General features: G+C 45.7%; 2 protein-coding genes across 2 annotated transcripts in view; both read right to left on the bottom strand.

Annotated features, from left to right (window-relative positions):
• Window positions 1-14672, bottom strand: part of arhgef17 (Rho guanine nucleotide exchange factor (GEF) 17) — a 74593-nt gene extending 59921 nt beyond the window's left edge. The window contains exon 1 of the mRNA XM_076282004.1: window positions 9739-14672. Within this exon, the coding sequence (XP_076138119.1) occupies window positions 9739-14214 (4476 nt within the window). The 5' untranslated portion in view covers window positions 14215-14672. The remainder of the gene's footprint in view (window positions 1-9738) is intronic.
• A 576-nt stretch (window positions 14673-15248) lies between these two features.
• p2ry6 (pyrimidinergic receptor P2Y6) lies at window positions 15249-24027 on the bottom strand. Its single transcript, XM_076282003.1, has 3 exons — window positions 23742-24027; window positions 18767-18953; window positions 15249-17952 (listed from the first exon to the last, which is right to left on the bottom strand). Exon 3 carries the CDS (start codon window positions 17924-17926, stop codon window positions 16868-16870), a length of 1059 nt encoding a protein of 352 aa, XP_076138118.1. The 5' UTR covers window positions 17927-17952; window positions 18767-18953; window positions 23742-24027; the 3' UTR covers window positions 15249-16867.
• Window positions 24028-27198: the final 3171 nt, after the last annotated feature.

Raw genomic sequence — 27198 nt, 5'->3', positions numbered from 1 at the left:
CTGCCCCCACACACCACCCCATCACACAATACATTATTCTCTTTGGCTGACAGCATGCTACTAAATGAACAGGTCAGTTGTGTCCTCAAGAAATGTGAAAATCTCAGAGGGATTTGTTGGGATGTTTTTGTACAGAGGGATGGCTTCCAAATAGCCCAATGTAACCCAACTTTTGTATAGAGGGATGGCTTCCAAATTACTGAAAGGGTCTAGCAAACATAAAAGGACCAAAAATAGGTGACTAGAGAGGGAAGGTTTGTTTTGACAAGTCGGACCGAAGGATGAGACCACATCAGAGCAACCAAGAGAGGGCTTTTCCCTTCAGATCTAAGCAGACACATATACGGACACTGCAGGACAGCGTTATGGCTGTCCTCAATGAGGTGCACTGAAAACACACATACACACGCGATACAAACACATATGAACACACACGCAATAAAAACACACATGCACACACACACACACACACATGGCAAACTGCTCGCTCGAGGAACTTCAGAAAAGTGCTGTTTCAGAGTGACTTCCCTTACATAAGCAAACACAAGGCTATAATTAGGAAGGGTGGTTCCATCATAATGAGAGAGGAGAACAGAGAGGGAGAAGGAGGACGACAGAAAGCAAGGGAAGGGAAGAGGAGAGAAAGAGCTAGAAGACAAACGGACAAGGGAAAAGGGGGACAAATGAACAGGGACAGTAAAACACACCAAGACGTCAGTTGTCCGTAAAAAGTAACTCTAGTGTGACATTTCATTTTAAACAAAGGCTTTACTCAGCCTGAGAGAAGCCGTCTGTTCTGACTGGGACAGATGTTCTCAAGAGTGTCGCTGTGAGCAGTGACATGTCAAATGGCTTTCAGTGACTTTTACTCACAACCTGGTGTCATCAGCATGGGGGTTTACTCACATCTACTGTACATTCATAACACACTTAGGCAAAACCATTTCTCCTTGCGCACAATATAATAATAAAATATTTAAATCTGGATGACTAAGGTTTATAAAACTTTCAGGTACTGTTTGAAAATTGAACCCATTCATCTATTCAGCAATGCGCATGAACAGACACAACTCTACTAAATGTTGGGTACTTCTCCTGCATGTTCCTTTGCTTGAGCTCCATTCAAACTTTCTACATTTGTTTTATCGCATAATTATGGATAAAAATAGGAGATACATTGTAAACATTTCAACACAGACAGGCAATAAAAGGGCCTAGTCCTGTGGGAGCCAATGAAGAAAGCATAGCAGAGCAGATGAAAAGGGAAAGAAAATATGTTTTAGGAAATACGCTGATAACTCCTGCTTCCTCACCAGGGACCCGGGGTTATCCAGCTGCCCAAAGAATGTCCCCATTATTTGTCCATGCCTTCACACACACACACACACACACACACACACACACACACACACACACACACACACACACACACACACACACACACACACACACACACACACACACACACACACACACACACACACACACACACACACACACACACACACACACACACACACACACACACACACACACACACACACACACACAGAAAACAGGTGTATGATATTAGTGTTCCTTGTTGCTAAAGATGGCCTGATTAGCCCACTGAGAAGCACAGCAGAGCATATGCCTTAACTCCATCTAAATGACTTGACTGACCATACAGTATATGGCAAACAAACTGATATGGCTTAAACTAGCGGATGCAGATGGATAGCTCACTTCCTGTATATGCTTAGAGCATGTGACTTTGCCTACTGTTTGTCTGTGTGTGTCCAGTGGACACTGGGATGTTCCCCAGAGGACTGGGCTCTGCTCTGGCCAGGAAGCAGGGGGAAGGGAGAAGATGGGGGCTGTGATTTGTGTGTGTGTGTGTGTGTGTGTGTGTGAGATATATTTATGTGTGTGTCACAGAGAGAGAGAGAGAAAGAGAGACAGACAGAGAGAGAGAGAGAAAGAAAGAGAGAGTGAGAGAGAAAGGGGCAGTCCCCATCAATCCCCCTTTCCAGCCCATTTCCCTCCTCTGCCTGACCCTGGGCAGGCCCACTCTGGAGTTGTGCCAGGGATGCCATGGGAAACGCTGAACCTGCCTGCCGCTGTGTCAACCCCCTCTCCCCACCCCCACCCTCACCCTGTCAACCCCCTCTCCCCACCCCCACCCTGTCAACGTCCCCCCTGTCCATCCCACTGACCCCCCCCTCCCCGCCCTCGACCCTCCTCCCCGACCCTGTTCTCATGGAGTGGTCTGTGTCACTGGGCCTGTGCTCAACCCCTGGAAAAGGACACTGAATCAGGAGACGGTCACAATGGAACAAAGACCCTCTCCTCTCCCCTCATCTCTCTCCACTGCTGACCCGGGCTACTCTAGGGAGAGTGAAGTGATTTGGGGCCATTTGAGGCTCTCGTCTTTTTCTCTTTCATGTCATAGCCAGCGCGGACCCGTCTCTCGAGCGATGTCAGCTCGTTCTTGAAAAGTTCCTGAAAGCTGCCTGCGCAATCTCTCCTCTTTATCTGGGTTATGTTTCAGACAAGAGCACTCACCGTGGATCTCAGAGTCGGCCTCGAAAACATGCACACACACGAGCTCATTATTCATACGCTCAAACGTTGGGAAAAAGTGCATAAAAGAACAAGGCTTTTAGTGTTGGCAAAATGAATACAGAATAAAAAAAAAAATGACTCGAAGCGAAATCAATAACAAGTCAAAACAACTTTGTGTTCCACTTACATGTCTGTCACTGTATGACTGGATCCATATACAGACACCACAGTAAAGGGCTTCAGCCAAGTTTATAGTGTTGAGAGACAGCCAAGACTAAGGCTGTACACTGAAACAGACCCTTTCCTCTTATAGTATGGATACAGCTTTCCAAAATGGTGAGCTTGTCAGGAGGATGTCCACAAACAAGAACACACTCTCTTGCTTTCCTCATACACTTACACTTCCACATACACCTAATCACACACACACACACACACACACAAATGTATGGTCAGTGTATGTAACACACACGCACGTTGGCTAAGCAGAGCAGCAGCAGCAGCAAAATCTGGCAGCAGGGCTCGCGGACCTAAGAATAACAGGGCTCCCCGGCCACGTATTTATATTATCTGCACGACACACAGTCTCCAAACACACCGTGAACACGCATAACCCAAACAGGACCCGCTCACAAATTAGTCAGCGCGGTGGCCACCTCCGTCCACCCCTGCCTGCCTGCCCGCCGAGGAGCAACCTCCACCCGCTGGCTTCTCTCTCTCCTCTCTCTCTCCTCTCTCCTTCTCTCTCTCTCTCCTTCTCTTTCTCTCTCCTCCACCTCCACCAGGCCCTGGCTCTCCGACAGACAATGCACTTCCCCCTGAAGAGAGGGAGCGCTGGCCCGCCGCTGCTCTGTACATTCCCAGTGACCTCAGCAGAGAGGGAGCACAGGGCCTCGCCATCAGCGGCATATAGGGTTTCAGAGCCCGGGAACAGAAAACATTACTGGCTCTCCGCGCACCGCGCCATTAGCAGACCGTCGGCACAAAGCGGCTAAAGGTTAACTAAAGGGAAGATATTTTAAAAGTTGGGGGACTGGAGAGGGGGTTACGGAGAGGGCTGGTAAAGAAAATAAGGCCAAATGGAACATGGAATGGGGGGAGAGAGAGAGAGTGTGTGGGAGAGAGAGAGAGAGAGGAGAAAAAGTGGTGTGTTCCTATGGAGGCTTTCTGGGCCCGTTCCTCGCGGGTGGTCTGATTAATGAAATAAATAATATGGGCTGCAGTGTAAACAGAGAGCTCTCTGCCCAGAGCTACATAAACCGCCTCCATCAGGGCCTCAGACACGCCTCAATCTGCCCCCTCCCTCTCTCTCTCTCTCTCTCTCTCTCTCTCCACCAGCTCTCACCCCATCCTTCTTCTCCTGTTGCACCCCCATACACAACTTCAGTGCCAAACACCTTTCAGACTAAAAGCCCCACTCCATTCTGGAGCTGCCACTGGCGTCCAACAGCACCCCACACACAGCCCAGCTGAGGGCTCTGGTCAGGCTTTTACAATGTTAACATTCATGAATATGAACACACCACTGGTGGATGGCCAGGACAGCTCTATCCAAAACTTCTGCACTTACAGTATTGAAATTGGTCTTATTATTTTATACAGTGAGGTCAACAATCTTTCAATGAATATATTCATGCATATGTTTGTATGTGTGTGTGTGTGTGTGTGTAATGAATACCAGAGCACCCCCCCTGCACCTCCTCAGGCTCAGTGTGAGAGGAAGAGGAAGAGGAAGAGAAAACAGCACTCTGACACACTGCAGAAGAGCGGCACTCTGTCAAACCCCACGTTGTATTTGTTCCAGCTAAAGGCAGCCCATCACCATGACAGAAGCCATGTCATGTCATCGGAGCTCTAAATTTAAACCTCTTCGCGCCAGTGATGGCCGACCCAGCGGCGGCGGAGGAGCCCTCTCCCCCTCAAAGACACCCGTCCTTCTGGGCCGGCCTCAGCCATTATGCAACAGCACACAAGGGAAGATAGGGCACATTCCTCCTGCCTGTTTAAGTGAGAACAACATGGAACGAGTGAGAGAGCTCTTTCCCACTCGCCGCCTCTCCCCGTGGTCTTCCAGTTCATCAGCCCCGGGTTCGTCATTTTGCCCCTCTGCTTCCCGTCAATGATGCCAGACGGTCCTCTCGAGCTGTGGAATGTTCTACCTTTCCTAGTTCTTTTCTCTCAGTTGGCCAATCTCTCTGAGGTCTCTCCTCCTGACATATTCTCCCTTTTTTTCTTTCTCTCTCTCTCTCCCCCTCTCCCTCTCTCTCTTTCTCCCCCTTGTTGCTGTACCTGATATCTGGGATGAATCTCATTTTAAGAAGCATGAAGGCAATGACCTCATCTCCCTGCAATGCTTCCTGTTCGGAACGATCCTCAAAAAAAAAAAGAGAGTCATTTGAGAGAAGTGAGGGAGTTTTAGAAGCATGTCCTTTGAGTGGAAAAGGAGTGTGAAAAACGTAATGGATGGTATCGGAGGGGAGAAGTGGGGGGGGGGGCAGAGAGAGTAAGAGAGAATGGGGGAAGGGGGGGGGGGGGGGTCAAGTAAGAAAGCTCTTCTCCACAAAAGGGAAAGAAGCTCTTGTTCTGTTTAGCTCTACCCAGGAATAGTGCACTTCCACCAAGACTGCAGAGCTGCCCTTCTTATACAAAGTCTCTAGGTTCTACTAGTCCATCTAAAATAAAATCGAATTTCTTTTCTCAAATGAAAGTTCGGAAACAAACAAAACATTGGATACTTTATGAACAGATGTTCTGAGATGCCTGTAAGACATTAACATGCAGAGCCGTGTGAGAGACACAGAGAAGCAAAAGGAGGGCAGGAGAGAAGGACATAATAGCACAAGGTGCTGGGGGACGTCCCTCTGTAGAAAGGGACACTTTCAAACGGCTGGCACCTGATACATGCTGACAGGTATCAGATTTTGCCCGTTCTCTCCCATATGTGCACGCAAACACACACACACACACAGAGTCACACACACACACACAGAAAACAGGTGTATGATATTAGTGTTCCTTCCAGACAGAGTCACACACACACAGACACACAGACACACACACACACACAATCAAACAGACACACTCATACTGTACGTCAGGCGATGTTCCAAAAGAGACAGACATGGCTGGTCCCTCTCAGCAGCAGCCCTCCAAACATGAGTGGACAGTGGACACATGTCCTCATTTAGACTAAGACTTTAATCCTCACCCTAACACAACACAGCAACGCCAGGCACAGCAGCATCAAAGCATCCGTCTGGCATTCCCAAACACAGACTGAAATATCAAACACACACGCACCCACACACACACACACACACACACACACACACACACACACACACGCACACACACACACACACTAACAGACTGGACCGATCCAGTCTAGGACCACCAGAGGGCCTGTGGTGCTCTCTGGGACTCAATTAAGGGCTTGTGTTTGGCCATGGAGCTCGGAGATTGGCACTGCTGGCCAGGCCTGGCCTGTTTAAGCCTGGCCCAAAACACAGCTTGCGGGCCAGCGGAGCGGTCCACGGCGCGCTGGCTATTATCAGACGCATTAGTAACCACAACAACTTCCTGTTCCTGCGCCCGGCGCTTCCTGTCTGCACAGGATCAGACGGCGCTGTCAGAGCGTGCACGCCAGGCTGCAGTTGGACAGTCTGCAGGGCTGCACGCCCCTCCGTCATGCACCTACACAGCATTCACTCACAGAGGCAGTGTGTGTGTGTGTGTGTGTGTGTGTGTGTGTGTGTGTGTGTGTGTGTGTGTGTGTGTGTTTGGTCCAGTGTGTGCATGTTTGCTTTGGTTTTGGACAGTGCACACAAACACATTCAAACAAACATATTCAACAAGGCATCCCTGTGATCCCACTTCTACACTAGACTTCATGTCCAAAAGAAGCCTTGTTTGAAACGGCCATTTGAAATGGTACTAAATGTTTGGCACGAAGGACATGAATGCAGGAGCGGAAAACAAACTGGTCACCGACCAGTAGCATAACTGTTGCCATTTCCTCTGCCGTCTTCTGTCCAAGTACACACGTTCTGTAACAGTTCCTTCCCAAGTGGAATACAGACTTTAAAAAAAAAACTAAAAACGAACCAGAAAAAAAATGAGCCGGAAAAAAGCAATTAGCAAAAGCGAGTAGCAATGTTTAACAAACTATTAGCCGAAAAGCTGCGGGCAGTTCTGTTATGAATAGGGTGCAAATTCCACACTGTCTGAACCTCAAAAATGTGCTGTCAGAAGGAGTTGAATTGGCCAGATTTTGTGTTTTTAGCTACCTCAACCAAACCTGCGAGAGCAGGTGATCGCTGAGGCAGATAGAGCAAGTGCATGCCCTCTGAGAGTGTACATAAAGACATGCATGATTGGAAAATACTCAGATAAGCATGCACTACTGAAAATGCAGAAAGTAACACAGCTGAAAATTAGCTACAGAAAGCATAAGCTGCACGCACACACACTGAAATCACTCACACACACACACACACACACACACACACACACACACACACACACAGTGTTATATTAATCCTGGATGCTCTTTCACCACCACACCATTATAACGGGCATGTGGTGCTCTGGGACCATTCCCCCATGTGGAGCGCTTTGTTCCCCAAAACCCCACTAAACACTGGGCTCATTCCTGGGGCTTTTCACCCACTAATAGAGAGGAACACCCCCACCCCCTCACCCTTGGCCTCTTGTACACATAGCTACACACAGACACACATACACACAAATACGTGGACACAGACACAGTCCTCAGAGTTATAATTAGGGTTCATCTAAGGATATTGGATAAGCAGTCCCAACTGAATTCATACTGTTGTTGGTGTACATACAAGTTGTTAAAGGTGAGTAAGTGTACGTGTAAACTGTGTGTGTGTGTGTGTGTGTGTGTACATTGGGGTATGTCCACTTGAGGCCCCAATTCCACCAGCTGAGATATCCCTCTCTCACATAAGTAGCTGAAGAGAAGTATTGTGCAACTCTAATTCATAAAAGGCCATCATCCCCTTGTTGCTCCCACTCCAGTCCTTGTATGTGCATCAGTGTGTGTGTGTGTGTGTGTGTGTGTGTGTGTGTGTGTGTGTGTGTGTGTGTGATGTGTGTGTACTCCTGGGTGTATTAACTTGGGTGTGTACACAGCTCTGGCAGCAGATCCTTGTGCGCTTCTTTCACAAGCCCTGGAAAGTGCTAAACCAGCAGCTTGTCATCTACGCCTAAACAGTACACAGGCTGAGGAGCGCAGCTGAAAACAAAGCAGTTCTGGTGGTAGGCAGGCCCTGGCTTAGCACACCCCGGCGTTAGCTTAAATGAGGGGGTGATAAAACAGCCAGCTCATCCTGCTAGCTTAACACCAAAACACTCATTAAGTCCTTCAAGGGAGAGAGTTTTCTCTGGAGAGGTTAAGTCATATTACCGTAATCACTACTATTCACCAGGACACCATCTGTCATCACCTGTCATCTGTCACTAAGAGCAGGGGAGTCTAGCCTTTCACTCATTCTGTCAGCATGCAGGTAAAAGCAGCCCCCAAGAGCACAGATCACAAATCACAGTTTGTGTAGCACCGGGTGACACTGTAGCAGCTAATAGTAAAAAGAAACATAAAATTTGGTTTTATACAAGACTAACAGTTAGCCTAAACATCAAGGACAATATCAAACGCTATAAACGCTACAGTATTAGCAAAGCCTGGAAACAGATTTAATTCAGTCATCATTTGATGTTTTCTCAATGCTACAGTGGTTATGAAGGTCTGTCTCTCCCTCAAACACTCCCCTCCTTCTGTGTGTGTGTGTGTGTATGTGTGTGTGTGTGTGTGTGTGGGAAAGAGAGAGTGTGTTGTCCTGAGCACGCTGTGGATGATTTGGGGCCAGGACACGAATTAGGCTGAATTATCAGGGCTGAATGCTGAAGCAGAACAGGCATTTTTCCCTGCTGTGTGTTTCATAATGACTAAAGTCTGGAAAAAAAAAAGACCAACAAGGAATTCAAGCACTTCCAAACTGATGCCAGGCTCCTGTCAGTCAGGCCGGGCTGTCGCCACACCACAGCACTGGTATGAGCAAAATCAAAACATTTAGGCCAAAAATGGGCCTTGGATAATTATGTTCCAACAAACCCTTGGGAAAAGCACACGGAAAAGGAGCTGGAATAGGGGCTCCCGACAACCATACATAGACCTGCCTGCCAACACTGCATTATGACTTCTTGGCTCCTGCTAGGCAAACAATACATAACACAGCCTCTTTTGTCGCCATGAATACAATGCTAATCTGTGCAGTGCCAAGATGGGCTCATCGGAAATACTTATGCTACGCTATGAATGCTATGGACTCACTGTTTCAGTTCACACTGTGACGCTGTGGCATTTTTGCTAATTTTGAGCTTGGAGAGAAATTTTGGGCTGAGCCTTTTGAGAATGGGAGGCCTTCAACGCATCCATGGGTGTGTAAGTGGCACGCAGCAAGAGGCACACGGCCCTAGGAAAGCCTTACTAATAGGTAAAGCTGCAGAAAGCAGAGAGAATGTGGAGAGAAAAAAAGAGTGGTACAGAGCCAACCACTGTCTCTTATTTTCTCAGCAGCAGAAGCAGATACACTCAGTGACCACGTTCAGACAAAAACAAGAGCCTCCAGGCCGTAAATTCACCTCCCTGGAATCCTGGGTTGCCATGTGTCACAGACAAGACTGGTGTAAACACTCACACACCCTTAGTCACACACACACACAGTCATTTGGGCCGGCGCCCACATTTTAGTACTTGGGGTCTTGGCTCTGTCGAAAATCGGCTGATGTTTTCCCCTAAAATGATTCATCAAAATGCCCCTTCAGTTCAAGCCATTTTGGCACATCATAAAACCAGTGTATGTGCAATGAAATGAACACGAGGACTAAACCATATGCAAAAAAAGCAGTTCTGAATTTCATCCCCAATTTAGAAACCTCAGCTTGACAACTAAGCCTGCATGTCTGTTTCCATTTAAACATCTCCACAAGCATTACTTTTCCCCCAAGACACTGCAACCTCAGAATCATATACTGTAAGACTGAGGAGTACAAAGACAGAACACACACACTGAAATCACACACACACACACGCATGCACGCACGCACGCACGCACGCACCATGACCATTAACAGACAAGAGATGGATGAAGCAATAAGGATTTCACTCACCACTCGAGGTTTCGCCTTGAGGGGTGCAGGGCTCAGCTCCTCGCTGGTCTTCCTCTGCGGCTCCGTGGTGGTGGTCGGAGTGGCTGGAGTGGACCTAGATGCCCCTGATGAAGTCGCCGCTGGGGGCACCGGGGGAGTGTCTACGCTCCCCTCAGATGAGTTCAGGATATACTGCTTGGTCACATCCTCCAGGGATGGTGCCTCATCCCCTGTAGGCTGCTTTGGGGGCCGTAGGGGAGCTGGGGTACTAATGCCAACTCCCTGCTGCCTCTGGGAGGGAAGGGCAGCTGAGGGAACGATGGGCACGAAGGTGGCAGGCTCACTGGCATGCCGCACATGCTTGGGCCTGGCTTTGGGGAGGGGCAACTGGGGCAGGGAGGAGGCAGGGTCCCGGTTCTCCTCGGGGAGCTCGTCGTCCGCCTCGCCTTCGGCCTGCTCCTCTGGCTGCTCCTCTAGCTGCTCGGAGTCCTCGCTGAGCTGCTGCTGGGCTGTCCTGTTGCTGCGCTTCCTGGAGCTGCGACGACTCATGCGGGGTGACAGCACCTCGGCCAGCTTGGGGTCAAAGGGGAAGTCTGTTTTGGCTTCCCCATTACGGTCGAGGTGGGAGGGCAAGGCGCGTTCTGACTGGGACCGGTGCCTTCCGCCATGGCGGGATGGGCGCTGCTGCTTATCATCCAGTGCCCACAGCTCGTCCCTCTGCTCAGACAGGATTGGCTCGCTGCTGGAGGGAGGTATGGGTTGCTCGAGTTCACAGATGGGTTCACTCGGGTGGGTCTGACTCTCCGGAAGCAACATCGTAGGTTCTCCCCGCCTGCTGGGATCACTGAAACTCTTCTTCTTCACGGCTTTTCCATTGCCCTTCTCGTCAATGACCTTGTCCATGGCTCCTGGTTCGCGTACAATACTCTCGATCACTGTGCTGTAGTCCCGCAGGCTGTCACTGCAGACAGAGAGGTCACTGGCTGCACTTCCCGTGCACTCAGACAGGTCTGCCGCAGACGACTCTTGGCGGCTGCTGCCCCCCACTTTAGAGGTGAGGGACCCCAACAAATTGCTGTCAACTGAGAAGTTATTGCCGCCATCCTCGACCACGGAACGCCTGCGGTGTGGCATGGGGTCACTGAGGGAGCGATAGGCCGACTCCCCATTTGATTCTCCATTGCTGCCATTGCTAGAATCTGAGCCATTATTGCCTGCAGAGGAAAACTTTCTTCGTCTGCGAATAGCACTTGGGGTTGATGGAGCTTCCATTTGATTCTGGTTTACATTTTTAATGCAGCTGGTCTCACTGCCAATAGCTACAGCCTCATACTCTGTTCTCACATTGGGCAGTGGAGGAGACGCAATCTTCTCTTTTGTCACTTCAGGGAGATCATCCTTATACAGTGCAGACTGATTCCACACAGTCAGTGTCTGACCCAGGAGGTCTTTTCCTGATGATGGACCACCACTGGGAGCCGCTTCCGACTCCGTTACGATTCCTTCATCTGTCAAACTGGACTCATGTCCAGACAGTTCATCTACAGACTTATCATAGTAGACGTTTTCTTCAGACTGTCCTTTCTGTAGACATTTAGCACTCTCACTGCAGGTTTCCTCCCCTCTACTTTCAATGGCCTTGTTCTGTGCAACTTCACGGTGCCTCTCATTCACCACTCCATCTTCCTTTTTCATTTCACCCTCAATATTAACTTTTTCCTTACTTTTGGAATCATCACCTCCAAATCCAAAATTGTCATCATCTTCACCAGCACCCATCTGACAAATGTCCTGTATGACCTGCCGAGCTTCTTGGACGTAACGATCATGGAGAGGGCTGGGCATAGTCTCTTCATATCTATATCCTGTGCAGCAGTCATCACTTTCTACTTCCCTGTCAGACACCACAATCCTCTCTCCGTCCCCCTGGCAGTCCAGGCGCTGCTCAGAGGAACTTCTTGAGGCAGGGCTGCTGGGTGAGAAGTGCCGCCCTGCTGTCTTGTCAGAGTAGGTGAAAGACTTAGCACGCCTCAGTGTGGCAGTGAGGTCTTTTAAAGATGGCCTCCCAGAGTGTGGCCCGTGTGATCTGGAGCCCATCCTGTATACTGTGGAGGCACCTGAGACTGTCTGGAATCCAGGGCTGACTCCATCCACACCTGTCTCTGGTCCAACTCGACTCTTTTTCCCCACTTTCAGCCCTGACAAGTCTGTCTTTTTCAGGTAGCTAAGCAGAGACAACGTCTCAGAGGCAATGTCTGGATTGGACATAGACATTCTATTTTTGTCCTTCTCACTGCTAAGAGAGCGTTGCAGCACTTTGTTGTCGGGTGCTCCTGCAGCTGCATCTCCTGGGTTTAAACTGGGAACTACTCTTGGCATGACACGAACAGGGCCGCGAGAAAAATTGTCACAGTGACCAAAGCTGGGTGACCTGTACATGGTGAAATTCCCACGGTAAGTTTTACTCATCACAGAAGAGGAGGCGCTGGGGGGCTGGTCCTCCTCCTTTAGAGTCTCAGTGCTAGAGTATCGGCTGCTGCTCCTTGATCCGCCAGGACTGGAGAGAAAGGAGGGGATGTTGACCTTTGACACCCGTGACACCACAGAAACAGGAGAAGTTCCTGATGGAGAAGCAGCTCCGTCCGCTACCCCTTTGTAGAACCGCCTGAAGCCCTCTTGCTGGACAGTGGAGCCTGGTGAGGAGACACCTCGCTCCCATGCTGTGAAATTTGGCCTGGTTCTTGATCCATCAAACTTCCTGCCCGATTGCTGGGGGTCTAACGACTGCTGATAGCGTTCTAAGTGATCCATCATCATTGGCTGGTCATCACTGTCGTCTGATTCGCCATTGTCTCGACTGCAGCTGCTTTTCTTCTTTTTTCTCAGAGAGCGCCGTCGAATGTTGTCCCGACTGTGGGCTAGTGCTGCTGGGCTGTCCTCCTCGCTCCCAGATGACCTGCCGACGAGCTTGGCCCGGGAGTCATTCTTGCTGCGGGAGAAGTAGGTGCCAATACCCCCGCTGCTGCGCACGTACGGGAGAGCGTTCCTGCCTCCTCCAGTGCTGCTACTGCGCCCCTCTGAGTCGTACTCCTCCTCACCAGAGCTGAGTCTCCACCGTGCGCTGGACGGTGCCACGGAGGGGGCTGTCTGTGGTCTGGAGGAGCTATGTGAGGAATGTAAACTATCCGGTGGTTGTGGCTGATCTGCCCCCTGTCTCTGCTCCTTCAGCTGCTGCTGAGTGCAGGCCAAGGGTTGGGCCCTCAGAGGGCGAGTCACAGAACTGCTGCGAGGTGGTGGTGCTGGGGGAGAGGGTCTGGGGTCACTGTCCAGTTTCTCTGTCCAGTTTTCACCTCCTCTGCAGGGGCTCTGAACTTTGCAAACGTCAGGCAACTCTTCACTCCTCAGACAGCTGCGACCGCTGGTAAACTCAGACTCGTATGGATGTGTTGTAGTGCCAGAGACAGATTCTATTTTATATCTATCCACTTTTTTACTCAGACCAGCACTGTACCGCTCTGTGGAGGACAGGCTAATGTCATGGTCAGAGCTGCTAGTGTCTTGCCAAGCTCCTCTTGGCTGCAAGGGTGACTGTCTATCACTGCGGTCAGAATGATAGTTGGTTTCTCTGGAGCTAGAGGAATGATGCTGGTGGCCTGCAGATTTTAAGTCGTCTGCGTCAGAAGACGACCTGTGGTGTTTTCTATCTCCAAATATTTCTCTAATTTTCGTGACACTTGGCCAGTTTGATGAATCAACGTGTTTGGGATCTCCGTGGGCCGAGACAAAGCCTCTATAAGACTTACAAACTGGAGCACCGGTGATAAAAACATCGTCTTCTGCATTTATATTTTTATGATTAATATTGTCAGAGTGACGCGTGATTTGAGAATAATCTCGCTTACCTGCGCCGGAGCCATCCGCAGATTTCCGAGTTAACCGTCTCTGACTTCTGTCAGAATCCGATCCAGAGACCGATTCTTGTGTTGAATACTTTTCTTCGAGTGATTTCTCAGACAACTCCTCTTCTAAATCCTTGGTAGATGTCGATAAAACCCCTCTTTCCTCCAATAAGAAATTATGTGCGCACTCATCTTCCTTGCATTTAGTCCTTGGCAAAGTTGTACTTTTCACAGTCCCACTGCTGACAAAAGCAGAGCCGTGCGTCAGCCCTGTTTTCGCGCTGAACTTTTCTGAGAGCTGGCGAATGGAGGGTGAAATCGAATGAGGAGTGCCTTTCTTTAACTCTGCGGTCGAGAGGCTGGCTGCTGAGATTTTGGAAACTTTTCTTGACACAGTAACACTAGTACGCGTCGCCGAGGGCTGCGCTTTTTCGGCTGCTGTCTCCAGAGTTGTAGGGGGAAGGGCACCGCTCTCTAAATCTTTTGATATGTGGGGTTGATCTCCGGGTCCAGATCGAATTTTATTAGCACCCCAGCTTTCCAGCTTTTTGAAAGAGACGCTTCGGTATACTTTCCTATGAGTCTCCTTTTCTGCCATTGTGCAGATTATTTTTATTTGCCCTCCACTTCTATGTCATTGATAATGTTGACGCCACTCTTTCTTCCGTGGTCGTTTGCCCACCGAAAATTAGGCTACCACAACTCCATTAAGTTTAAGTGGCTGGCAGTACTTGTGAGAACTTATGACGAGGTGAAACTGTTTACACGACAACAATTGAATTAGCTAACGACTAACCCAAGCAAGAAAAAGTGCCCAGTCGCATTCTGACCTTTCATCATGTTTTCCACCTCGATTCCACTCAACCTCCATCCATGCACGTAGAAAGGACTCAAACTTTGGCCAGAAAAGTTCTCCCAACTTGTTCAACTCTGCAGCCTCTCCAGCAAGGATAGAAAAATGCCCATTGTCTTGAAAACTTGCCATGTCCAAAGTACTGTATATCCCACTAAACGCATCCTGGACAGTAAACACTGCCTGATGAAGTGATATTGTTATTTTGACAAAATTAAATTTTCCGTGACTTTTGTCTTTTTACATGCAAATGCTTAGCGTGGGCGGGACTAAACATGGTAAGGGTAGTCATAGCCCCTCGGGTATGGGGGAAAAAGATTTTTCTGATGTGAGAAAGCTGATACGGAGCATTAGACAGCCAGGGCTATATCTCATGCACACACATTTTCAAGGGATGTGCAGTTTCTTTTCTTAATGTAAATTAGATTCTTACACTTTCGGGCGCTGATTGACATCTGGAAATTGCAAGTTAGTCAAATAACAGGAGTTCTTTAGGGCTAGATATACTTTCCTCTTAATTTGTGTGTTAAAGCTCAACGTTTTCTCTGCGTACAAACAAGCCATCCATTGTGGGTTTTCTTTGACAGCAAAGTTTTAAGTAGCTCTTTGTTCTTGAGTTATTGCGATGTTCCTTAAGGAATGAAGTAAACAGTGCGCACTCTTGTGGATACATGCTACTGGTGGCTTGTCCTACTTTTTAGTCAAAGCTCTGGCGTTGCGTGGAGCCTTAATTTTAAAGCTTGAGTGTGAGTGAGAACAAATACACACCGACATAGACATTTTATTTTATTTTTCTTAAAATCAACACATTGATTTAATGCATTCCACAGACGTAGCCTATTAAGTGAACGGCCAGAAAGGATGGCGACCAGTTAACACGTTAATTCCGTATTATGTGTGCATTGACATAAAAAAAGTGGTGCATAGCCTACGGTATGGCTGTTATCAATATTTCTAAAAGCGATAGACATCAACACTATCTGCCATACGAGAGTTCGCCTGAATAGGCTACAGTGAGTGTAGGCTACAGTAAAAGCCACACAACGTCATGTCTAAGAAAATATTTCACAATAAAAGACTACAGGCATTATGGTGGTAACTAGCACTGGTTTCGCACACAGTTGTCACATTCTGCAACACGTTTAGAAGAATAGCATGAAATGTCCCTCAGACATTACTTAAACAAGCCATTAATGACGCACACAAAATACACACAGTTATGCACAAAAAATGGCATACCAATGCTAGCAATCAACAATTAGCTCATTCGCTGCTGCCATTGAAGTTTCTACATCACATACTCGACATATTAAATAAATATTTGTAAACAAATGACATTTTTATTGCTCTCAAGCCATGCCATCAGTTATAGCCTATAGTCATAAGCTGTCATTCCATCATTAAGATTTATGACCTGCATCTCAGTTAAATTTAACACTGATGAGTTATGGTTAGCATATGGTTATGTCGTTACATTTTGTAATCCAAGGTAGTTCTTTTTTACAACTAGATTGTGATCTACTCATTCGATTACTAAATAATGCAGTTTAAACAGAAATAAGTGCATTACTAGGGACATTCAAGTACAGACCAAGTTGCTGTGCAACAGGCACCATCTAGTGGTAAAACATTAAAAAACACACGACAAAAAAAACTGATGAGAACAAAAAACAGTATTAGTCCTAATAGGAATAGGATTATTAACAACATTAAGAAACTCCAGTTCATGAAAGAGAGGTTTCTACAGTAAAGCAAATGATGCACAACTGAATAAAACCACACATCACAGGTTCACCTGCATGCAAAATAAGTACAGATATATTACAAATACAGTTCAGGTCATCTAGGTCATTGGTTCCCAAAGACTGGGTCACGACCCACAGGTGGGTCGTAGGAGATTTTATTTGGGTCGCCAGCATAGCCTAGTGACAATTTATGTTGTGTAATACCCCTATCTTATTCCTTATATAGCTTAGGAAAGCTAACAGCATTCTATTAGGATCTAGTTTGTTAACTACCACAGTCACGAGTTGGGTAGCGATACTCTGTCATTTTTAAAAAGTGGGTCCCAGAAAAACAGTTTGGGAAACACTGATCTAGGTTATTCCAGGTAAGTTCTCTTAATACTCACAATGTGCAAACAAGCATTCATCATCAGGTGCCATTACTGGTATGACAGCATGCTATCAAGCAATGCTGAAGCCAAAGCAGTTAGAAGTTAGTCTTAAGTGCATATGGCTCAACAAATGAACAGTTTCTAGTTCTGCCCTGTTCTGTTTATCCAGTGGGATCAATAATCAGTAATCAGCTGCCCACTGTCACAATGCTGTGTCCATGGAGATGAGCCCACAGACTTCACTTCACCCTTCTCCCCCGGCTGGCACACTCTCCCCCCTCCTCACACGAACGTGCTCTTGTCACGGATCGTGGTGAACCTGAGCATGAGCGAGCGCGTGCTGCGGCGGAACTGCGGCTGCGTGAAGTAGAAGAGGATGGGGTCCAGCACGCTGTTCATGCTGGCGAAGGGCCGCGTGCACTTGTAGATGACCGAGAAGAGGTTCCTGACCTGGCAGGGTGCCTGGGGCAGAATGCGCACCAGCAGGTACATGGTCTTGGTGATGTGGAAGGGCAAGAAGCTGACCACGAACACCAGCACCACGATGACGATCATGCGCGCCGCCTTGCTCCGCTGCTCGCGGCTGGCCTCGCCGGCACTGCCGGCCCGCCGTAGGCACAGTACCCGCGCCATGAGGCAGTAGCACACCACAACGGCCAGGAAGGGCAGCAGGAAGCCCAGGCAGGTGAGGGCGATGCCATAGGGGAAGTACTGGCGCGAGCGCTCGGGCATGCTCAGGTCGTAGCAGACGGTGCGGTTGCGCTGCGTGCCTGTGGAGGCGAACTGGAACGTGGGCACGCAGAGGAGCGCCACGGCCAGCCACACGCCGGCGCACACCATCCACGCCAGCCGCCGGCCGCCCTGCTTGTGCCAGGTGGCCAGCGGGTGGCAGATGCCCAGGTAGCGCTGCAGGCTGATGCAGGTGAGGAAGAAGATGGAGCCGTGCAGGTTGCTGTAGAACTGGAAGCGCACCAGGCGGCAGGTCAGGTCGCCGAAGGGCCAGTAGTCGTGGCTGGCGTAGTTGAAGATGAGCAGCGGCAGCGAGCAGACGTATAGGAAATCGGCCACCGCTAGGTTAAGCATGTAGATCTGGCTGCGGGTCAGCGCCTTGCGCGTCCTCCAGATGCGCAGGATGACCACAAAGTTGAGCGGGAGGCCCAGCACGAACACCAGGCTGTAGACGGCAGGGAGGAGGTAGCGCTTAAAGTCTTCATTGTAGGTGCAGGAGGGCAGTTTAGTAGACGAAGAGGAGGAGGAGGAGGAGGAGAAGGGAAAAGAAGGAAAGGTTGTATTTTGGAAGAAGACCTCGTAAGTGAGGGTTTCAGCATCCCCAGCGGCCATCTGTAGAGCAGCTATGCACTCACATTCTGTAACAGAGGCACACACAAAGAATGGACATAAAGGCTGTGTGACAGTGACAGTGGGCTTTATGTCAATACATGTTCAATGAAAAGTTAAGACATTTATACATTTTTGGCTGATTGCATCAGAAATAAAACTTCTCAGTTCTCATAATATGGGAAGTGAGACTGATTGTGTCATCCTTATGCCGGCCTGCAGTCACTTTTCTGTTGATATTCACACAGGAAACATTTCATTATGCCGTATTTCTGTATTTTGCCTTTTCTAAAAGCCCAAGGAAATGTGTCAAAAAGTGTCTGATGCAATCAATTCGATTTCTGATGCAGTCACTGTGCTCAGAGAAAAGCAGTACATTTTCTCAGTGAGAAAACAAAGAGTATATTTTTCTTATCTGACCATTAATGTACTTCTGCCATATGTATATTATGAATATACTGTATATTCCTGGACAGCATGTTGACATTATCTAATCTCTAATCCCTTTGAACCATCTGCATGTTATGCCATTTGAATAACCATTTTTATTAGTAAACATACTAATATTCATAGAACAAACATTTCTAGAATATGAAGTCTTAACCTCTGTTAACAGATTTATGCCAGATGTGTAAGTGCAGTTGGTAAAGAAACAGAGGCCATTCGTCATAAAAGTAATTCACTCTCTGCAGTGCCACTGGCTGCCTATACTGTAGCTCTTATTGGCGATCAGAACCCTGAGCTCTTGAATTCAGCCTGATTTCAACTTGGCCAATTCAGACCCACAGGAGTCCAGCCAATGTGTAGATAAGGGACCCTGAGGAGGGTGTTATGGGGCCATACCCGCTTGGAAATGCCGGGAGCATGTCAGGAAGTTTCAGGACTGTTGATTGCTTCCTGAGGAGACGGCCAGAGCTCCGAGCAGGAACCCTGTCCCTTGGCAGATGACCAGAAGAAACCCTCTTAGAGGGATTGGAAAGGCAGCTATGGATTCACGGATGTCGGGCTCCACCAGAGACTGCTGACAATCCTGGGGAAGATAGCAGAGCCAACTTATCTGACAAGTTTAACACGCAAGACATGCACACCCTTCCAGAGTCAATAAAACAATCTGTCAAAGAACATATTTACTTTGAGCGAAGATGTGTGTAGTGTTCAACACTGTAACGAACAGGAACAAGGCCGGGCTTGTTGAGCAGACCTTTTTGGATGTCAAATATTAGGATTATGATACATTTTAAATATCAAAGGTTAAAGGGTTACAAAACTTTCACACCCTCAGTTGATGTTAATAATACTCAATAATTCCACAAGTTTTCTTCCAGATTTTCCAGTATGATATGGACGACCAGATGTCGTCATTCAAAGAATATTTACAATGTTCTATTAATGACATGCTGACAAATAGGTCCAGGATGCTTCTTGACCCTGACATACTAAATGAAGCCTCACACTGGAGTACACAAAGCCATGTTGTTACAACTGTGTGAGGGCGGCTGTAATTTAATTCCTCAGAGATTTCCGCCTCCCCTTTTCCATCTGTGAAACTTCAGTTTGCTCAAACATTGCAAGTCTCTAATACCTTGGATACAAGCGTCTGCTGCATACCACTGGCCCTACCTTACATTACTACAGTCGCCTTTAATCCAGAAACTGATTAACTATGATTGAGTCAGAGCTGACACACCTCCCTTTTCACAAGAATGCACTCCTTGATGTGTGTTACATGAATGTGTGTGTGTGTGCATTAGATCAATGAAATCCCTCATTCCTGACAGATCTGCAGGGGCAATGTGTCCAGGCAGGTCCATGCACAGAGGGGGAGGCTGATAGCAGTCATGAGCCGGTGGGGTTGTGAAATGCTGTCTGTGCCTTCAGCAAAATCTCACACTCTGACAGGGCTTATCCAAAGTCCTTTTAGGCAAGTCCCTCCACTCGGCGGCCATATACCAACGTTTTATGGGCACTCATCGGGCACAGTCTTTGGGTCGAACTGCGCGTGCGCAAGGCTTCACTACACCAATCTTGCTCCAGCGGCGAGATCACAACACATGATTGGCACGATGTCTTCACAACACACCATATGATTGGCTCAATGTATTCACATCACACCACATGATTGGCTCAATGTATTCACATGTCGACGTTTTGCCGAGGAAGCGGTGGGATATGTGTAGACAACGGCCATATTGGCGTGACAAACTAGCCCCATGCATTTCTATGGAGTATTTTTTGAGTGCTGTGTCTCCACATTAGAAAGTCTCTGGCTTATCCCATCAGCTTACACTAAAGTTACTAATTCATTCAGCTGCCACCAGTGTTAACACAACATAATGCTAAATTCAGTTTGAATCAGAAGCTTCACTGGCAGCCAAAATTAGACTACTGTGTATCAAGCAAACAAGCCATTGGGTAATATGTACTGAGGGTGACTAATTATATGTTTCATAGTTTCAAAGTTAACACCTATTAACACAAATCGGTTCTTGCCAGACAATCTTTCTGAATACAGTTTACTTCTCATAAAAGCAAGGTGATGTCAGCAATTAGAAATTAGAGCAATATTAAATCAAATATTTGCTAAATAAAATATTACTATTCACTATTATCTCTGCCCTAGAGCACTCATGACCATCATAATAATAATTATCATATTATACTACCGGTAATCAATAATGGAAATGAGATGTTTTAGAGTAACCATGTTAAACTTATAAGTAACAGCTAAGGTTCTGTGAAAATACAATCCGGATTACATAAATGAATGTTTTGACAACTGAGGTGACGATGTTGAGCCAAAAGCCCAGTGTGCTGAGTGTGGCATGTTGTCAAATGAACATTGTCTGGAGACAAGACACCCAACTTTGGCTTGTAAGCCAGTTGACTACTTCAAAAGACAAGAAAACAAACATCAGCTACAAAAAAAATCTAGCCCAAATTGGGGATCTTTTTTAATGGGCCCTGGCCTGTTACAAGTATGAATAGGTGGGCCTTAAAGCAGAAAAGGTTGAGAACCCCTGGCTTACACATCACCACCACACGACTAAATTGGTTAACAGGGAAGAAAATACTCTTTGGACAAAGGCGTCTGCAAAATCCCATAACCATAACCATAACCAAAACATATTCGGCTTTTGGGTGAAATTTTAGGATGAACCTAAAATCCACTATAACCTTTACAGGTGAACTTAATGTAACCTTCTCTTAACTTTTGAATGTGTATGTCCAACAGTTCAATGTTTGAGTACTTTCTGTACTGAAACATTAAATTTCACCCGAAAGCCACATATCCCTAACTTTTTGTGAGTAGTGTATCTATCTATAGACTAAGTTAAGTAGGCTGTATGCATTTTAATTCTACTGAACCCTTTACACAGCTTTGTGTAATGGCTCCTATTTCACATTTACATATACTCATATTATGATTATTTATGACTATATATAGTCCTTTGCTGATATCATTTGAGGGCACAGCATGTCCTTGAGTTGGAGTACTAAAAGTATGCATACACACGAGAAGGACTTCTTTACGATGCACACAGTCCATCTGTTTCTTACACTTGCACGACCTTTACGACCTTGCACGACATTTATCTTGCTTCTCTGGAAGCAGATACTGACAGATTAGTTAATAGGGCCTAATGTTGTGTCCATAGAGAAGAGCACAAGGAGCGCTGCACAGCTGGAGGAGGCAGAACAGATCTCTATTATGTGGCTACACAAACAGCAATCACTGTAGCCGGGCCGCCAGGCTTATCGCCGCCCAGGCCTATAAAGTGAAGTGCTAGCCAGGTTTCAATCACCATATCGGCCGGACTCTTTTTGTTTGTGTGGCCATAATTAACCACACATTGTCCTCTTGCCCAGGATGTGTGTGTGTGTGTGTGTATGTGTGTGCGTGTATGTGTGTGCCTGTGTGTGCGTGTATGTGTGTGCGTGTATGTGTGTGTGTGTGCCTGTGTGTGCGTGTGTGTGTGAGCGAGAGAGAGCAAGGCAGAGAGATAGAGAGACAGACAGACAGACAGAAACAGAGATATAGAGAATAATAGTAGTAGAGAGTGCAGTGTGTGTCCGTGTGTGTGTGTGTGTGTGTGTGTGTGTGTCCGTGTGTTTGTGTGTGTGTGTGTGTGTGTGTGTGTGTGTGTGTGTTAGAAATTATGATATTACGCATCAGAAACTGACCTGTGTGAGAATATGCTCTGCAGATCCTGAGAGGTCAAAAAGAGGTACAGAGAAAGCTCTCCTCGCGTGTGCTACTGCCCGTCAAGAGTGGGCCACATGAAACCAGGACCTTAATATAGAAACCTGCTGCCCTCCTGTCATCCGGTCCTGGCGCTCCATGATAAGTGAGGCACAGGACACCACACAGGAGAGACAGAGAGGCTACACAATACACTACAGATAAAACAGCCACAAAGACAAAATATCAACTCGATCAACCCCTTGTTGAATGTATTGTATATTCAAAGTACTTTGGATCATTTTTGAACCCTCAAAAAAGTCTGTATTTGTTTCTGTTCTTTACATGCCTCAGCAAGATCACTCATTCTCAAGACTTATCGTACTTCCTCTTGTGGCTGACTGAAAGAAACGAGGCTGGTGAAAAATCATTGTGATCATTTCCTTTTCACACATACAAGTCTTGGTGCAGTCAAATCTCTGGACCACCAGAGCAGTATCAGACTAGACAATAAAACCTGATATGAGGACATAGGAGGTGAGAGGTGATAAATTCACTTGATAATGTCTGCTTATCAATGAAAAGATGAAACTGAAATGTGTGTCTACACATGTGGCTAATAACACCCCATGATTCACTGAGGGACAAACTATTCAGTGTGCACATATGAATAATCTTCTCATTTCATAGAGAAGAGATACACAATGTATCATGCCAATAAGACATGTGTACATATCTGACAATGTGTTTGTTTGACCATGTAGAGTGCAGTTACCTAATGAACATTGTCATATGACCTATACTGTATTTTCTGTGGCTGTGCAAAGAACTGAATATCTGAAACTGAATATCTCAACTTCGCAAAAATTCACTGTGGAGACCAGTGCTGGGAAAGCCCATTAAGTCCATAGCAACCAGAGGGCATTCACAGAAGCATCACTAAGTCAGTGGAATCTTTAGAGAAAACACTGTTCATCAGAACTATCCCGAATTCCACAACCAGAGGTCCATTCTAATCAAACACAAACAAAGATTAAATGCCAGAAAATATTTCAGATGCATTCTCATCCACATGGATTGGACCAGGACAAACGTTTATCTGACACTTCCAGAAATGTGCTGTAAACAATAAGATCTCTTCTCTGACTCACTGCCTTGTAGTCAAAAGCAACAAATTAACAGTTGAGTTCACAGGTAGGCCTATTCGTCCATGCATGAACAGACAAAGCTAAACGTCAGCACTGACAACATGAGTTACAAACACTAAAGGTATGTGACCATGACTGTTGCTTTGAACATACTACATGCACATAACCAACATTTGCAACAGCAACAGTAGATGACTCAAGTAGGCTATACAGTGTTTTATGTATGAGAAAAACAAATATGTTTTTACATATTTTTGATATGTAAAATATATACGATATCAGCAAATATACAAAGAACACCTTTTTACTTTAAAGCATGCACATAATATTCATAAACAAAAACGTGTCAACTGAGCCATGTACTTAACGTGTTGTGCACTTCTCTTTATAAAGAGAAGGTGCCAGTTAGTTAGGCTGCTTGGATCTTATGTAATTTCACTACATTAAGATGGAGATTGAAATCAAGATCTCGAGCGATTTTGTTGCTTACCTTTTGGGTATTTTGAGCTGAGGTGAGAGGGATCTTCGTTTGTGTTCAGCAGACTAGTGTCGCGAAACATTCCATAACAATGTCCCTCAACAAGTGGGCTGCTCTACTGAATGTATTTACACATTAGACATTTTATGTCACGCTTCCGCAATCGAGTAGGCTACTTTACAATCACGCTGCTGTCTCTACTGCTTTTCCTTTGCCTTTGCTCGCCGAAGTCCACGTCCAATTCTTTCTCGCAACACCTCCGACTTCCACGCGGTCATCGCAGGCTTGTTTCCCCACCTCAAGAGGTCTAGGTTTACACTGCACGCAGATGCAGACTGACTATAGGCACCCAGCTTGTCATACACTGCCGAGGCAAAGATTTATTGGGACTATCAAGTTTGTTAATAATTATTATCTCCTTTTCCTTTCCTCCTAATGTAATTCCCCTTGTTTTTGCCAAGACATGTTTAGGCGTAGGCTATAAAACGTTTGTCGCCTGTTTACCTTTGAATTAGCCCATTTAATTAACTTAAGTCCGATTAATTTTCTACCTACTTTAGCTGTTAATAACACTAAGGAACCATATAGAATGAGGTCACAAAATCAAGGCAAACTCTAAAATCTTACAGATGCAATACAAGTACTAGGATACTTAGCTGGCTTAGCTGGCTTATAACTTATAGAGCCTTGGTGGCTCATCTTACCCCACAGCATTTTGAAAGAAAATGCTTCTCACAACAAACTAATATTTATGATTTTGTTTAGCCCTCACATCATAGCTTAAAAGGGCACCAATTGAGGTGTAATGCATTTGAATGTTGTTCAATTCACGTTTTCTTTAAATCTCCCTAACTCTGGACATGAATGGAATTCACTTGGAGAGCAAAACATTTTACACACACATATATATATATATAGAGGGAGAGCAGCTTCACAGAAGAGAACTTCTGACGGCAAATTTGAGGAAAAGTTGGTAAACCACCCTTGTTACCTATTTTGAGGGTGCTGATTCTGAATATTTTGTTTACCAAGCTCAATTCTGAGTTCTAAGCCACATAATCAGCATTTTAACATAAAATAGAGATTTTATTTGCTTATTTTTCCCTAAATTGGGTTGATTTCAAAAGTAATCACTAAAACCAAATAAAAGTGTTCTCTAAATACACTAAATACATGTTTGAGCATTAAAGAAACCATACTATAGTTTATTAATGTATTTAATGGGAACATGATTACAGTTAACATGTAATAAACTCGGAAATTCTAATCAAAACACAACCATATTTTTATTGCTAACATAGTGAGTCACTGATGTGGTGTTTAATGCATTTCATCACAATAACAAGTTGCACAGATAACCTTCAACTCAGAATATATCCCACAGTACATATGAACTTAGATAGCGGGAATAAGCCTAATGCAGAACTGCACCTACCGTCAGAAACAACCGACAAGTAAAAAACATTTTACTTCTAGTAACACTGGATTTATAGGCTATGTGTGCTTGCCTCCATAGTAGAGCTTGATAATGAGCTCTTCTAATATGCCACTGAGCAGCATCACTTGTTGGTGGTAGAGCCTCCGATCCTCAACATCTAGAAAACAGAGTGGCTCTGGCATAGTGTTGTCACGATACCAAAATTATGACTTCGATACAATACCTGCCATAAATATGTTGATACCCGATACTGAAACGATATCAAAATCCTAAAATATCTGGAAAAGAAAGGACGCAGGCCTCCTTCAAGTGTATTGAGTCATTTGTGTTGAATTTGGTACACTTTTGGTCAATTCTGGGTTTTAAACTTCTAAACTTCCTACATAATTATTATTTTTGTAGTCAGTAAAATAGTAGTTTGTGTGTGATTAAGTCCTTTATTGTTTGTTATAGCTCAATTATATTGTGTGGTGTTTTGGCAATAAATTACCTTTAAATAGCCAAAGTAGGCTAGATCAAGGTCAGTGTTCAAATTACTGCACGCAAATCACTTAATGCTATGCAGAAGAGCCTAATCTTTAGGCCATCTGATGTAGGCTGCCCTAGGCCTTCCCGTGTTTATGGGATTTCTTTGACAGTTGCAAAGGGAAAAAAATGAAGATAGTCTTCTACACTACTTCTTCCCAGTGTAATTTAATAAGTATGTTTCAACCACTCAGGTCATCATCAGATAGGCCTACACCATTATCTGTTGCAAAATCTATGTGCATTCCTACATTAGGTCTATTTCTTTGATAGTTAACATCATTTGCTCCCACATAACAAATACCAAATAACAATACAAAAGTTTCTTACAAACTTTCCTGCATACTTCTTAAATGTGCTGCAGTCAGATGGGTGTCCTAAAGACATAACTAGATCTTGAGCATCTATTACCAATGTTGAATGAGCAGTTTTTGCAGTGATCACTACTGGACATTCCACATTGCTAGACAGCACTTTAGTGAATATAGACTTATTTCCACTTCACAAATAACCATCGCTATCTGCAATAGTTACAGTACAGGGACATTAATCAGTTCATAGCTAAGGATTTGTCCTAGGTACACTTTCCTTTCAGCATCATATGCAGTAATGATGCACTGGAGAATGTTTCTTTTTGTTGCACTTTATAGTGATATGGATATACAGTAAAGGATATCTTGTCTACATTTCTTTGGTGTTTCCAGCTAAAACAGCTATTCCCCAACAGATTAACATGCAGCTTGACTCCTCTTCACTGACCCCAACTAGATCGGCACGTAACTTGGGCGTTGTAATTAATGACCGACTTAACTTCTCTGAGCATGCAGCTTCTATTGCAAAATCATGTCGGTTTATGGTTTACAACATTAGGAAGATCAGACCTTATCTGACACAAGATTCCACACAACTTCTTGTTCAGACCATGGTCATCTCTAAGCTGGACTATTGTAATTTACTATTAGTTGGCTTACTCGCTTGTGTAATAAGACAGCTGATTCAGAATGCTGGAGCACGCCTGGTCTTCAATCAGCCAAAGAGGACACACGTAACTCCTCTCCTAGTTACTCTCCATTGGCTCCCTATAGTAGCCAGAATTAAATTTAAATCTCTCACTTTGGCCTATAGGACACTGACTGGATCTGCTCCTAGTTATTTTAATTCAATAATCAAGGCCCAACCGCCCACTGCGGTCTTCTGATGAGTGTCTGTTATGTCGACCAGTCATAAACCCTAGGTCTAATTCAAGACACTTTTCCTCAGTGGTTCCATGTTGGTGGAATGAGTTGTCCAGTGGTCTCCGTTCATTTTAGTTTTGGGTTGTTTAAGAGGGGTCTAAAGACATTCCTGTTCAACATGCACTTAGTTCTTTTATTATTGCTATCCTCCTTATTATAGTTTGACTAACATTCTAATCTGTTCCCTGTTATATTTTAAATATTATGTTGTTTTTGTATTTGTGTGTTGCTTTGGACAAAGGCGTCTGCAAAATTCCATAACCATACATTT

This window comes from Alosa pseudoharengus, unplaced genomic scaffold, assembly GCF_046254945.1.
Source record: "Alosa pseudoharengus isolate Yale_2024_CS ecotype anadromous, Long Island Sound unplaced genomic scaffold, YU_APseudo_1.1 YU_APseudo_1.1_scf_13, whole genome shotgun sequence".
Lineage (NCBI taxonomy): Eukaryota > Metazoa > Chordata > Actinopteri > Clupeiformes > Clupeidae > Alosa > Alosa pseudoharengus.
Note: the sequence above shows the minus strand (reverse complement) of the source record. Positions and strands in the feature narration are given on the sequence as shown.

Coding starts and splice junctions, on each gene's coding strand:
- p2ry6 (XM_076282003.1), bottom strand. CDS start 17,926: ATGGCCGCTGGGGATGCTGAAACCCTCACTTACGAGGTCTTCTTCCAA.